The following is a 13431-nucleotide window of genomic DNA, read 5'->3' as shown; positions in this document are numbered from 1 at the left end:
ATTGAGGTCTTGGACATCTCCTTCAAATTTACATTGGGTGACAAAAGCCAATGGCTTGAAATTAGTCCTGCAGAAAGTATTTGCACCATGAAAATAGGCAAATATTGTAAGCTAGGGCTCTACCTTCCTATTAGTACTATTCTAAAAGTCAGCTCTTAGACATTTACCAGTGACCAATGCCATATTAACTGCCACCTTGTTAATTAATACCCAATGATTGATTGTGAAACAACTATCTTCCATAAGGAACACTTCTAGATTACACAGAACAACTTCTGAATGTAATAGAAAAAACAAGAACATAGTCATGCTAGAGTAATTTGAGTTTAATCTTGATTATGCTGCTTTCTAGACTAGAAATAAATCCCATTGAAAACTTGAATTATTATTACATTTTAAGTGGTCACATCCCATACTACAGAGTTGCTTTGAGGCATTGGTGCTCTTACTCAGGGATGGACCCTGCATATCACACTTATGACCTGCTAGATACAAAACTGAAATGACTGTGGAGGAGTAACTAACCACTTTATGATTGGAGTTGGTGCCTGTTCCACAGGAAAAAGTTTTATGCCTGGCACTGTTATCCCAGTGAGAAGTCCAGGAATGGGGAGATCATAGGTCCCACAGTCAAACCTGGTGAATGCTCATGTTATCAAACTGCCTTGTAAATATTTATTTCTATACCCATACACGTAGGCTGCTCTCTAATTCAGCCAGAGAAACTTCTTTTAACATTGAACAGTAGTCAATGGATAGACACGTAGCTTGTAAAACACTAGAATAAGGGACTGAGTGTGCAGTCCTAAATGGTTCTCAGCCTGAAATGGGACATTTTTGTTAGGATACTGCCAAGTCTCTGGGAACATTGTGGAAATGGGTAACAGAGGGAATTTAAGAATCATAGAATGAGAACTGCTGTGAGATTCTGCCTTCTGGAAATGCCATGGCTGTCACGCTCATGAGTTCATGGCAACTGTGGTTACTTGAACAGACACTATACAAAATGAAGTTAGTAAAATTCTACTGAAATGAGAAAGGTGCCATCTAGGCTTCATCCACTTGAGAAGATCTATTGGCAGTTGGTAGCTACTAAGAGAGAGAAAGTGATTCTTTTTGCAAGGATAGAGCCACTGGTAGATTTTCCATGTTCCAGTGGATGGCCTGACACTCACTCCTGTATGAGAGAAGCACTAATAGGATTTAGTGTTAGGAGAAGAAAAATAAAAGAGGAGGAGAAGTTGAGGAGGAGGAGGAAGAGGAGGAGGAGCAGGATAAGAAGCTGAAAAGGAAATGTGTTATGAAGATTATGGGGGGGGAGTTGGAAGAGGAAATGGGGGTAGATATGGTCACATTTTAGTGTATAGATATACAAAATCCATGATCCTCCTGCCTCCTTCAGCAAATCCTACCCACGTGCACCACCACAACCAGCATAACTCTAAATGGAAAAAAGAAAGCATCTTCAACAAACGGTGCTGGCATAACTGCATGCCAACATGTAGTAGGCTGCAAATAGATCCATATCTGTCACCATGCACAAAACTTAAGTCCAAGTGGATCGAAGACCTCAACATAAATCCAGTTACTCTGTACCTGATAGAAGAGAAAGTAGGAAGTAGTCTTGAATGCATTGGCACTGGAGGTCACTTCCTAAATATAACACCAGTAGCACAGACACTGAAAGAAACAATTAATAAATGGGACCTCTTGAAACTGAGAAACTTTTATAGGGCAAAGGTCACAGTCAACAAGAGAAAATGACAGCCTACAGAATGGGAACAGATCTTCACTAACTCCACTTCTGACAGAGGGCGAATATCCAGAATAAAGAACTCAAGAAATTTGACCTCAAAATAACCAACAGTCCAATTTTTAAAAATGGGTTATGGAGCTAAACAGACAATTCTCAACAGAAGAAGCTCAAATGGCTGAAAGACATTTAAGGAATTGCTCAAAATCCTTAATCATAAGGGAAATGCAAATCAAAATGACTCTGAGATAACACATCACACCTGTCAGAATGGCTAAGATCAAAAATACTGAAGATATACAAAATTCTTGATAATAATATAATCCTTTGAATTATAAAAGAAATGAGAAAGAAAGGCATTTTTACAAAGAGTAAGTGAGATAACAAACATGAAACTGCTGGTAAATAATTATCAACTGTTATTTATATAGCATATAGCTGGATTTTCAATATGACACTATATGAAAACAGAATTATGAATGAAAAACCTCCTAACGAGTTCAGTGCTTATCAATCTTTTCTTAGCTCTACGTGTATATTTGCATTCAGTATTAACATGCTTGAGCTCTCAAAAATTCATCATATGAGAAAGCTAAATAAATATACTTAGCATTTATCCTTAAAAGTCATATTTTCTTTGATGTTCCAATTTCAGCCAATGAATAACTCATTTCTCTTCAATGACCAATAGTATAGAGGCTGTAGATTAAACTCAATGGTAGGGAGTTTACTGAACGCATTTAGAACCTTGTGTTAAATTTCCATCACTGCAAAAAAAATTGTAAGATTTGAAGATAAGTATAGCACCCACCCCTCATCCTTTTACATCATCTTTTTACAATAAACAGAAACCATTACAGAAAACCACAGCAGGCCATAATATAAAAATTAACAGATCATGGGGATCCCAGCTCCAGTGGGCATGCTTACAGCACAACTCCTGTGCCTAATGCTCAGGGAATATTGTAGAAGATGGGGTGGAAAGATCTTAAGGGCCAGAGGATAAGGTATTCCCAGGAGCCCCTGACAACTCAACAATATTGCTGCCTATACAAGACATGCTAATACAGAAGAGGAAAATTTCATGGGGTCCCTCTCCTAGATGGAGAAGTACAGACAATTAATGACTTCTGAGTTAGGGGAATACTTCTCCCAGGGATGAACCCCCTAATTGATTATCCAATACAAAGTGGTCAGCCCTGAAATGATATACATACAAGCCACAATATAAGAGCTCAGTAGGTTGTATTTATATATATTGTGTGTGTATGTGTGTGTGTGTGTGTGTGTGTGTGTGTGTGTGTGTGTGTGTGTAATACAAAGAGACCATCAATTTGAGTGACAGAGAGGAGATGAATATGGAAAGAGATCAAGATCAAGGGGAGCGGTATAGGAGGCATTGGAGAAAGGATGGGAGTGGGGGAAATGATGTAATTATAGTTTAAAATTCAAAATACAATGTAATAGGTCATTTACTCTCTATCTCTGAAGCATTCCTAGGTAAGTAGTTGTTAGTATTTCCCTGATGATCCCTATATTATACGAACAAACACAAAGTAACTCTATAAAATTCCTCTTCTTGAAATAGTCTTCAAAATTAAGCTTATTTATCTGTATCTAAAATATCTTATCTTTTACTTGAAAAAAGATGGAAAATTTTATGACATCATAAAGTACGTTTCTGGTCTATAAACACACAGTAAAGCTAAGACACATATCAGGAAACACCTAGATAATTACTTGGTAAAATGTGCCAGTGAAGTCTAGTACAATCAATTTCTCATTTTTTTTTTTTTGCCATGTACTTACTCTGTTTTTTTCCTTAATCTCAGATTCCTTTTGAGGTGGTGAAAGGTTATTTATGATTAGGTCATTTCAGAAAAAACTTAATACAACTTTAATTACTGCTTCTATCCATTCTATAACATTCACAACACAAAGTATTCCACTTTATGACACTGGGCTCTGAAATTATTTACCCACCTGGAAAAACCATGGCATTTTCTTAATTCAACATGGCCTCTACATACCATATTCCTGAAAAATGTAAATCAGAATTTAATGCTAGCTACTAATACCTACAATCCTGTTATCCTGTTTCTTTGAGTCCTCAAGTTGCTACTCCTTCCTCTCCTACTTATGTTTAAGTAATTTGCATATAAGTTGTTCACATGTATACACAAAAAAATAGATTTTTATATATGTTATCATAATTCTCATCAATAATATTTGTAATGATTGATTTATTCAAGTTGTGTTCCTTGGCTAATCCTGAATCACGATAATGTTTTCAACTGCTGACACAGACTTTGGCCAGTTCTTTCCCTTGTAGTGTCTCTGACACACTAATAAAGCAGTTCTTAGTAGAACAGTATTCTTATGATATTGCCATTCAATCTGAAACATTCAATATTCAGTTCTACTTAATTACTGGCACAAAGATTTCACCTGATGTTCCCTTATCCCAATACTAATCCTTTTTTCTACACTTGCCCTATCATCCAGGAAAGTATCTAAGATTTCCTGAGATGACTTTGCTATTGGTACTCCTGTATATGGAATGCCCTACTCTTGTGAAGATTCTGCAAACTTACAAGGCTCTTCAATCATTCTTAGATTTTTTTTAACAAAGAGGATACATAAATGAATGAGATGCTCACTATGTCTGAGCTTGTGAGAGTTCAGCATAATGGCAACAGCTAAAAAAATAATTGCTTGAAATTATGAGGACTGTTAAGATGGAGAAGTTAGATGTAATGTGGAAAATATATACAACTTTTTTCACATATTCTTCATCAATCCATAGTCTCTTTGGTTAAAGAGACTAAAGTTATATTTCTCATCATTAAATATAACATTTGGATATTTCAATATTAGTAGGTCGATAATATTTTCAAACTTTGGTGTGTATATAATCATAATAATATATAAATATATAGACACATGTAGCCTGATTCAGCTTTACATTTCATGGATTGTAGATTAGCACTCTATCTCAATCGCTTCTCATGTAACCAGTCTTATTTATTATGGTACATACACTGGGTAATGAGACATATAGGGAAGATAGCTGTGCTGTTCCCAGGGTAAATTGTCCTTCATATTAAGAAACATAACTACATGATTATGCCATATATATTTACTTTCCTGTTGTCACTGACATTTACTATGTCATGTTTATAAGTACTATGGGTAATTAGTTACTAGAGGAAGCATACAAAACCCAACCATAACACAATGCTGGAAAACTAATCCATAGAAGCCACATACATATTGCTAAAGTACTTATTAAACAAATGGCATTAATTTGTTCATTTGTGCTGAAATCACTAACTTACAGGAAATGTGATACTTAATTCCTGCCATAATTGTAAACACTGCTAAGGTGAAGGATAGGTCTTTTCCCTATTTGTTCTTTCCATAGTATCTGAAATGAGTTTTGTTCATACTAGATGTTCAAGAAATAGTAGTTAGGAAAAATCAAAATTGAATTTATACTTGAAACAAAATAGTATTGTCTCTATCATATTTATAATATGGTTGTAAATGGGCTTAAAGCCCCTGCTGTTGGAATTATTTCCCTTATGAGACTGTAATCCAAAAGTTGAGCATTTAAGATGACATAGAGAAACAAGGAAGGAATTGACTTCATATTGCTAATTGTTAATGATGTAATAAATATGGGATTTGTGATTGTCTCTGTACTGCTGCCTAGATAGAAGCAATCTGCAGTTTTGAGAATGAAGAAACTATAGATATCAGAGACACTGTAAAATATCTAACTCCTCACTGAGATGAAAATGAGACTACATATTTGATTGACTCAGCATTTGGCTCTGGATGAAGAAAGTTGTTGCACATATAAATCGTTCTACTGAAAATGAAAATTGGGTAAGAATGTCTTCCGTCAACATTCTCACTTCCCATTATTTAAATTACCATGAGATTTGTGACCTTGTTGTATAAACTACCTGTTCTACATACAGCAGCAACATTAGTTCAATGTACAAAATACACTCTGTCAATGCTCTATCTGAGAAATGCAAGCACCATCCATTCCTCTATGAAAGGAAATACTTTTCTAAGTGCTAGTTCAAATGAAGAAACAAGACTGTACATTTTTTAAAAATAATGATAAGGGTGTCAACCTTCATCTCAAGAGATAATGAAATCTATTTAGTCAAAAGGCAAGGTTGAAAGAAAGAAAAACAGGTTTGACTTTTCGTCGACTTAGGCAGAAAGACAATGGCTAGCTATTAGACAGTCTGAAAAACCCTACTTTCATTCCCTGTATCAAACTATACCATCTTTCTATCAAGTATGTCATTAAATCTCACTGGAACTTTTATTTAGTATATGAAAGAAATTGAACATTTATTTCATAAAAATGCTTGAAATTTCTGTATTTTTTTTGTTTTGTTTTCATCACCCATGGCCACTTCATTGTGTTTATCCCCCCCTTGGTAGTCCTGTTATCATGTCAAATATTTTTTGTTATAAAGCTCATATTCTCTCCATTGAAATAAAATAATAGTAATATTGACTGATATTTATTGTTTGTTTAACTTGTTCTGAAAATTAAGCTAGTAATTCATAGGCACTATCTGCGTTAGTTTTGCTTATGAAGAATGACAGTCATCCTCCCTGAAATTGGCTATTAAAGTTCAGCAGCTAACCTAAGTACCGGCTCAGTGTGTGTGATTATAAACATGTTCAGTACCTCGGGCTTAGATCTACCCAGGGAGCTCTTCAGTATCTTTTAATATCTATTAGCTCCAAGGCAAACCTCAACCCCCAAGTTCCTCATGTTTACTGAAGCCCTATTTGGCAAAGACATTAGATGTCTCTTATAGAAAAGATAATCAGTTCATCTGAGACTTGCATGCCATACCCAGTGGCATTTACCAGGTTTACCCATGCATTTGGCATTAACTTTAATAATTTTTGTACTCAAAGAATAGTGACTCAGGTCATACTCTATGATTCTCTTTCCTAAAGAGTTATATTGTGACCTAACCAAGAGGAAGAGTCATTTTTTATAATATTTATCACAATCTTGGCATCACCCCCCATGAGCATGCACTTAGGAGCACTATGTAAAACCCGTACCACCAGAGCATTTCATTTTTTTAACCATACTTATATTTTTTCTGTATTTTTAATTCCTAGTACTGCTACTTGATGGCTTCCTGAAGGTAAGGTGATTGTGGGTTTAGTTGAGGTGATCACAGTACACTCTTATATGGAATATAAACTGTGAGTTGACTCAAGATTCAGCTTGTTCATTTCAAATAGCTCAGATTTACTAACAATTAGCTAAAAAAAACAATGGTAAATTATACGTTCAAATGATGGACTTCAAGCTGTTTGAAGCTGACAATTTTAAACTTAAAAAATATGTATCTTCTTGCTTTCAATCTTTTTATTATCAATAAACTAAATGTTTGAATTCTTATGTGATTAAGAAAAAATACCATGCTATAAAACATTTTAAATGTTATGGCTATCTATGAAATGAATTTCACTCTAAATTTAATAATTAATTATAAGTGTAAGCTATTCATGTATTTGTATGACAAATATTTCCTAATGACTCACTATAGGCAGGATGACTGCACCAGGTATGGAGAAATTAAAATGAAAGCATGATGGCTGACTACAGTCAGTATCTTAGAGAAAAGGATGTTCAAACTGATTTGTAAAACAACATGCACCACAAGTTAAGGTAGAAACACAGTGATAGTGTGCAGAGAAGGAAACCTGCAGTGGACAAGGACTACAGCACTTCACCTGGCAAGTACAGATGATATTGCCAGGGCTTCAGCAATGAGAAGCTAATCGGTTGCCACTCTCACGGCTCCAGTCTAGATGAATGTTCAGACTTGGCTAGGGTAGGTCTCAGAGAGGGGGTTGTAAAGTAGCAACTACCCCATATGTCTGCAGTGTGAAGTATTGCTGCAAGATAAGGCCATCAAGAGACCACCACAGAGGTACTCTTCAAGCCAAAAAGGACTTTATTACTAGCCCACTGCTACACAGGGAAGTTGTTCCAATCAGTCAGCCCCTAGGCTTACAGGTCTTGTATTTTATGCACATAAAACCTACATTCTGGTCGGCATACAAACAAAACCCTTCTTTTCAACTCTAGTCAACTCCGTGTAGTTGAGATGGTACATAAAATAACATTTGTGGGAGATTTCCTTCCACATAAAACAAGTTTAAAATCACTGGGGTCACTAACTAGACCTGGTCACAGAAAGCGATGAGACCAGCTACTTCAGGAGGTTGAGGCAGGACGATTGCTTACAAAGTTCAAGCCCAGCCTGGTCAACTTAGCACAGCACTGTCCTAAACAAAATGAAAGTACTGGGGCAGAGAGGGGAGGGTACTAGAGATGGCTCTGCATGAGAGAGGCCCAAAATTAAATCCTTAACACCACAAACGTAAAATAAACGAATTATTAATTAAGTTAGTAAAAACACTATTATGAAAACTAGGGAGTCCTTTAGCAACTTTTAATAGGGAAATGAGGGGATCAAATTCACAGGTGGAAATGTTTAAAAGCCTCCTTTTTCTGTGATGGGGCTGACAATGATCTGTAAGGCCTGTAACCCCATCATGCAGGTGATAAATAATGGCATCTTGAAGATAATAAAGAATAAAAGAGTGAAGATATAGTAGACTGTAGCAGGAATCTTAAAAGTTCTTATTAATAAAATCAAACCCGAGGCCAGTTATTGGGGTCAATGCTGGTAGATCAGAGAGACAGAACAAGCCACAGCTATCTCACCTTGCCAATTCCTCAGCTGGTCCTGTTTCCTCAGACTGGAAGCCTCTGGGTCCTCATCCAGAATGAATCTCAGCTGAACTGTGTTGCTCCAAAGCCTGAAAGCTTAACCAGCCAAATGCTTAACCAGCCAAATGCTTCTAGTTTCTGGTCCTCATGCCTTATATATCTTTCTGCTTTCTACCACCGCTCCCTGGGATTAAAGGCTGGCTTTCTGGGATTAAAGGCATGTGTCACCATGCTTGGCTATTTCCAATGTGGCCTTGAACTCACAGAGATCCAGAGGGATTTCTATCTCTGGAATGCTAGGATTAAAGGTGTGAGTGCCACCATTTTCTAGCCTTTGTATCTAGTGGCTGTCTGTTCTCTGACCCCAGATAAATTTATTAGAGTATACAATATTTTGGGGAACACAATACCACCACAGTAGACAAGTTAGAGAACAAGATGGATAGGACCTGGTAATACTTATGTGTTCTATTTGGGAGGCCAGGGAGGTTAGGGTGCCTCTTGTCTTTCTGACTTGAGGAATCAGGTGGACAATGTAATGTACACCATACTGTTAGATAAACTGTGCTAGGTTGGAGACAGTGAAAAGCATTGAGGAGCAAATAGCCTAAGGTTTTGGCACTGGGATTAAAATTCCGGGGGCACCCAAATGCATGTAGTCAATACAGAAAGGATGTCAACATTGAGGCTGGGACTAAAATCTAACCTGTACCTTCATCATGACATTTCTCCAGCATCATAGAGGGCAGCTTCACATGAGTAATTTGTTCCAGGCATGTTACTTTAAGCAAACAAAGTCAGTGTCTTATACTAGATGTTTTCCTTTGAAGGAATGAATGTGAGACAAAACAGAAGAAAGCTCAGAGTGTTCTACATAATCCAGAGTAAGTTAAATGGATATTCGTTATCTTCTTTGCAGACTTGGATAGCAACGTCTATCTAAGGTTCCTTCTTGCCTCAGCTCTCCTATGATGATGTCACTATGCTACCAGGATGCTAAATTTTAATCTACTCTAGATGGATACCTTAAAGAAAAATGAGGGAAAAAAACTCATTTGTTCCTTTCCCCCTGTTCTCTCATTTTTAAAGAAACTACATAATACTATGTGTCTGAGTTGTTGCTGATGCTTATCTAACAGCTTGTTATCTCTTATTTTTTTATTTATGTTTCTTAGTCATTTGTTGTTTATAGCCACCATATCAGGTAGAATAGTTTCTGAATAGTTGGAATTTCACATTGCCTAAAGTGCCGACTGTATGAATTGATAAACTCATCCTCATGCCATGTGTGTCCAGAGAGCTGATGATATTGGCTTTGCCTAATCCTAAACGAGATGAAGTTTTGCTTTGTCCATTGACCTAATCCTGTCTCATTTGCTGAGCTCTTCTCTTTCCTTGCCCTTCTGGCCTTTTTATTGCCATAGCCTATTCCTTATAATGGCAGCTGAGCAAGTTAGCTATACTTTTTCTTTCTTTTTTAATTTTGAGATTAAGAAACTCATCCATCCTCACTTAAGCTTGAAAGAATTGGGAAAATATCCTGTGAACAAAATAGCAGTGAATTTATGTTCTAATTTTGATTCCATTACCTAGAGTTTCACTCATAGAGGATGGTTTTCTGTGTGAAACATTCACAGGTGTCTGTCAAAGTTCTCTGTATATAGCTTGTCTGTACATGCTCCAAGTACACTCATGCCCATAACATAAAAACCCTCATAGAGTTTAAAGATGTAAATGCAACTGGGCGGTGATGGTGCATAATCCCAGCACTCAGGAGGCGGTCTACAAAGTGAGTTCCAGGACAGCCATGGCTACACAGAGAAACCCTATCTCTAAATAAATAAATAAATAAATAAAATAAGTGAATGCAGTGGTACTGGTGTAAAAGGGTGATGGGAAGGTCTTAAGGCAAGAAAGAAACTGAGAAGCCTCAATCTTTTGGGGGGCTTTAGTTTTTGAGTAGATATAAGTGATTTCTATAGACTGTTACCTCTGCCTCATCTAATCAGCTAAATTACCGAAAACATAAAACAGATGAAAACATCATGAAAGCGAAATGAAATGTTTCCTATTTACTGGAATATTTTCATCTTCCCTAACCCTCTTGCTAGTAAATTGACTATAACTAAGCTCTTATTTCTTTCCAAAAATTAGAGTTTTAGAAGTCTATAATAAATAAAAGGCAAATATTAGACAATAAAAATGCATTACTTAAATCCAAAATTATCATTAAATACATAATATTAATTAATAAGTAGTCATTATGTATAATTTGGCTAAAGACCCAAAACTAATTTGCTTAAAAATGGGAAATTTATTTCCTTGTTCTGAGTTAGTAAAAAAGCACAGATGCTCAATTAAACCACTAAATACTGGAGTTCAAGTGAAAACTGTTGTTTTCTGATAATAGAAACTATAAAGTAGCAATTTCAGAACTCCTAGAAGTTAATGACATAGTTGGGACCTAACTTTATTTTCATCTATGATCTATGAGCCTCTAAAACTCTCAAATCACATATTTCCTGAGGAGTGAGACTGGTCAGATAATCCATTATATTCAAACCACTACTATAAACTGAATGGCAGTGTTTGACTCTTCTTCTTTACAGATAAAAAGAAAGGAAAATATGTGCAAAAATATTTCTAAGATAAATGCTACATCTAAGGTCACATGTGTATGTTGGGGCATATATTGGTGTGTGCATGCTGAGGTGTGTATATACATAGGGTATGTCTTCATGAATGTATAAGTTTGTGTGCATGTAATAAAGAGAGTAGGGGGTGAATCAGAGTCAGAGAGTCAGGGAGAAAGAAGGGAAGAGAAGTTAGAAACAGAGAAAAATGGTCAGATGGACTTTGGAGCCATACTACAAAGAGCCTGGCTGTAAATTTCAGGGTGACATTGAGAAGGAATGAAGCTTCTCATAAAACTTAGTATAAGGTGGACTATGATTGAATCTCAGGGATGTCTTTTAGTTAAGTAAGTAAATACACAGAAGATTCAAAGCAGTACCTGGTTCAGAATACTATTAATTTTATTAGTGTTACACATATTCTAAATAATAATGGCCTACACACATTGCTTAGAGACCTCTGGGAGAATATCTTGCATTTTAAAATCCCACACTATTGTCAATCCCATTAATAATGCTGGTGAAATGATCCATATACGTGTAAAGGTTACTCTGGTGTCCACCAAAACCAGTAAACTTCCCACCAAGATGTTGGCACTGCACGCTGAACATTAACAAGTTTCTCTGCTTTTATGTGGTACTTTGCAAACAAGGACAAGAAACACATCTTTCAAAGCAAACCAACAATGAAACTGCCAACTCAGGGCCCCTTTTTAAGAGAGTCCTTTTGAAAAGTGTGCAGCAGAATGGGTTGAAAAGCAGAAAAATCTAGGAAGACAGCAGTGACTCAGAGGAAGTAGATGCAGCAGAAGAGAAAGGAAGCAATACTCAAATGCTAAGAGATGTTCTTTCCAACCTATTTCCCGCTAATCTCTGAAGAAATGGACTATTCTAAGCTATGTTGTATAGTTGCAATCATAACTAGTGTTCTGACTATATCCTCAAATCACCAGCTTTAAATTATCAACACATTTGATTTTACTGCTATAACGATGATGTTGTCTGTTTTTAAAGTTGGCAAATACTCTCCGAAGCTTTGTGTCTTTGAGACATCATTATTTTCTGCTCATTTTATTGTCACTTGGTCCATGTTGTGAATCAATTATAAATGTTGGAAATCTGTTTATTACCGGGTAGGTGCTGAATATTTAGAGAAAACATCTAAACAACTATGGGGCATGAGAAACTTCTGACTCTTAATGTTTACCAGACTAGACAGATTAGATAAGATGAAAGCTCTTTCAAGATGTGTTTCTAGGTTTGTTCGGAAAGGAAACAGATGGTACAGAGACTGAGGAGGTGGAGACACCTGCGTGGAAGACTGAGACTGCACCAGCTGCGCCCTGGGAATGGGAGGCAAGAGAAAGAAAAGAGGTATATAGGGAAGGTTTCTGGTACTCTGGCTGTGATGGGGTGGGGTGGGGTAAATGTAACATCTTTTTTTTTTTAATCTAAGAAAAAGTTCAAGATTCTAATTACAAAGCCTATACCTCTTAGCAAGTGTAAACCAGAAAACCATCAACTTGAGTAGCACTGAGCTGTTGGACAGTGTGGGAGCACCTGGCAAAGTGAGAAAATTTAAAACATTCAAAGTGTAAGGAAGCTTTACATTAAACGTGATCCAAATTCATGAGGAAATAAATTAACGAGCCCGCGAGTTCACACAGAGGGTAAATAATTATTATAGAAATTAAGGTAATCAGGTAGATAAATGGCAAAATTAGCATGCTAAAAGTGACTAAAGAATTAATTTTCAAAAGAATAAGCTATTACACATAAATTTAAATTAAAAGCAAGCAAATTAAATATAAACCGAGGTGTATATCTGAAGAGAAAACCATGAACCCAGTAAGAGGAGACACAGCAGGAAAACACAGAGATGGGGGAAGTATGGGAAGGTAGTTAGGGGACTGTGCTGCCCATATTTCTGAGTCCATAACAAGCGCCTGGACCATCGACGTGAAAAGGAAGCAGTTCACTTCCATCTACAGCTTTCGGAGTTTGAGTCCATGCACTGTCGTTCCATTGTGTTGGGGTCTCTGGGGAAGTAGGGGAAGCTGCTCACTTTGTAGTAACCAAAAATAAATAAGGAGACCGTGGTCCCAATAGCCCATTCAGAAACACCCCTATTGACCCGTCTTTCTTCCTCTAGGCCCCACCTCTTAAAGATTCTTCATCCTCTCAGTGACACAGGAACCCTCTCAGTAGCCACAGCCTAGCATGTGGGTCTTAGGAGATAACTATCTAAA

General features: G+C 36.6%; 1 protein-coding gene across 2 annotated transcripts in view; it reads right to left on the bottom strand.

The window, feature by feature from the left end:
* The window catches only part of Prr16 (proline rich 16), a 204262-nt gene that overhangs the window by 61323 nt on the left and 129508 nt on the right, over nt 1-13431 (bottom strand). Inside the window, exon 1 of one of the 2 annotated variants that reach the window (XM_076555242.1) lies at nt 3737-3757. The exons of the other annotated variant lie outside the window; for it this stretch is intronic. Within the exon in view, the coding sequence (XP_076411357.1) occupies nt 3737-3754 (18 nt within the window). The 5' untranslated portion in view covers nt 3755-3757. Of the gene's footprint in view, nt 1-3736; nt 3758-13431 lie in introns of those variants that run through there. 2 annotated transcript variants of the gene reach the window in all.

The sequence above is a fragment of the Peromyscus maniculatus genome, chromosome 19, assembly GCF_049852395.1.
Source record: "Peromyscus maniculatus bairdii isolate BWxNUB_F1_BW_parent chromosome 19, HU_Pman_BW_mat_3.1, whole genome shotgun sequence".
In the NCBI taxonomy this organism is placed as follows: Eukaryota; Metazoa; Chordata; class Mammalia; order Rodentia; family Cricetidae; genus Peromyscus; species Peromyscus maniculatus.
The sequence above is the reverse complement of the archived record's forward strand: the minus strand, read 5'-3'. Positions and strand labels throughout refer to the sequence as shown.